Source organism: Orycteropus afer, unplaced genomic scaffold (assembly GCF_000298275.1).
Source record: "Orycteropus afer afer isolate SDZICR_OR568_19922 unplaced genomic scaffold, OryAfe1.0 scaffold00281, whole genome shotgun sequence".
Taxonomy (NCBI): domain Eukaryota; kingdom Metazoa; phylum Chordata; class Mammalia; order Tubulidentata; family Orycteropodidae; genus Orycteropus; species Orycteropus afer.
The window spans coordinates 562,761-564,180 of NW_006921868.1; the positions used below are offsets into that span (position 1 = coordinate 562,761).

Below are 1,420 nucleotides of genomic sequence, written 5' to 3' on the forward strand. Positions count from 1 at the left end.
AGGGTTTCCAAGGCTGAAATTTTTGTGGAAGCAGATTGCCAGTTCTTGCTCTTGCCCTTGATGTATGTGGGTGCTTTATAACTGCTATTATTTATTAGCAGGTGCAGCTGAGTAAGCTTTCTCCAGGTATTTGTTCCAGTGTAGAGAAAAGAACTGCTAACTTTTCGCTGAGTGTAGCCTCTGTAGCCTGATGGGCAGCATAGCACATGGGTTTTTGGAAGGAAACACCTATGTAGGTCTTTCTGAGTGTTACATAATTTCTTGTCATTTTCAGACCCCAGGGACAAAACAGACAAATGGCAATTAAGTGACTGCTTATGTTAGACACCAGAGGACTTAAAGCTAGTGTTGCTAATGCCTGTGTCCTGCTCTAAGTGCTTAAATACAAATGCTCAACAAACAGCTTTGTTCTTGGGAATGAAGTCAGTTAATATTCAGTAAAGAGTTTTCTTACAGAAATGGGTTAATTAATATCTAGTTGAGAATAAGTGATAGGCAGGAGGCCATTCTTTTCCTTTAAACCCTCCAGTGAACTTCTCTTTCCCTTAGAATAAGGTACATGTTCCCTAGCCATGGCTCTCACCTAACTCCAGTCACATTCTCTGTGCTTCACTCGTTCCATCCTGACTACACTGGCCTCCTCCACTGTGTGGAATGCACCAGGCTGTTACCTCCTCTGGGTCTTTCCATGTGCTCTTCCCTGTGCCTGATACATGCTTCAGTTTCTCCACAGAGTTGGTTTTTCTCCATGTTCAGGCCACAGCTCCAGGGTTACCTGCCCAGGAGAGGCCTGCCCTGAGACTGAAACTCAAAGGAGCCTACTGTTCTCTTACCTAGAGCTCTATTACCAATCATCTGAAAGCTCCTCATTAGTTTGCTGACCCTTAGCTTTTCTGTCTTCCCTTATTAGAATGGAAACCCCCTGGGAATAGGAGCCATGTCTGTCTCTCCCAGAGCCCAGCCCTGTTTCTGTCACCTAGCTGGTGTCAATGAAGAGTAGTTGAGTGAATGAAAAAGAACACGTTTTTGTTTGGAGTTTTTGAAGGTTTTTAATTTTCCTGTGGCACCAAGTTCTCAGATGATTAATGGGCAAAACAGATGACTGGTCCAGGAACAGAAATATTATTAATCATCTTGCTGTCTCCATCTCCCCTAGTAAGTCGTCATATTGGCTTTGATCCCTTAGGAATTTTATCAGGATGGAAATGGACCCGAGAATGTGGGGATTTATAACCTCTCCAAAGGAGTCAACCGATTTTGCCTGTCTAAGCCTGGTAAGTTTGGAAGGATTGATGTGTGCTTCTAGTTAGAAATATTGAAAGGCACCAGAGGATGGTTTTAAAGGCCCCTTTTTTCCTATCTTGGTTCTATTTGTAATAAGCTACCAATATTTTATTATATTCAGGATACTCTTGATTTT

The 1,420-nt window shown here is 42.5% G+C and overlaps 1 protein-coding gene across 1 annotated transcript in view; it reads left to right on the forward strand.

The window, feature by feature from the left end:
* LOC103205313 (nodal modulator 1) overlaps positions 1–1,420 on the forward strand; it is a 121,009-nt gene that overhangs the window by 69,432 nt on the left and 50,157 nt on the right. Inside the window, exon 16 of the mRNA XM_007950588.1 lies at positions 1,187–1,274. Coding sequence (XP_007948779.1) covers positions 1,187–1,274 — 88 coding nt within the window. The remainder of the gene's footprint in view (positions 1–1,186; positions 1,275–1,420) is intronic.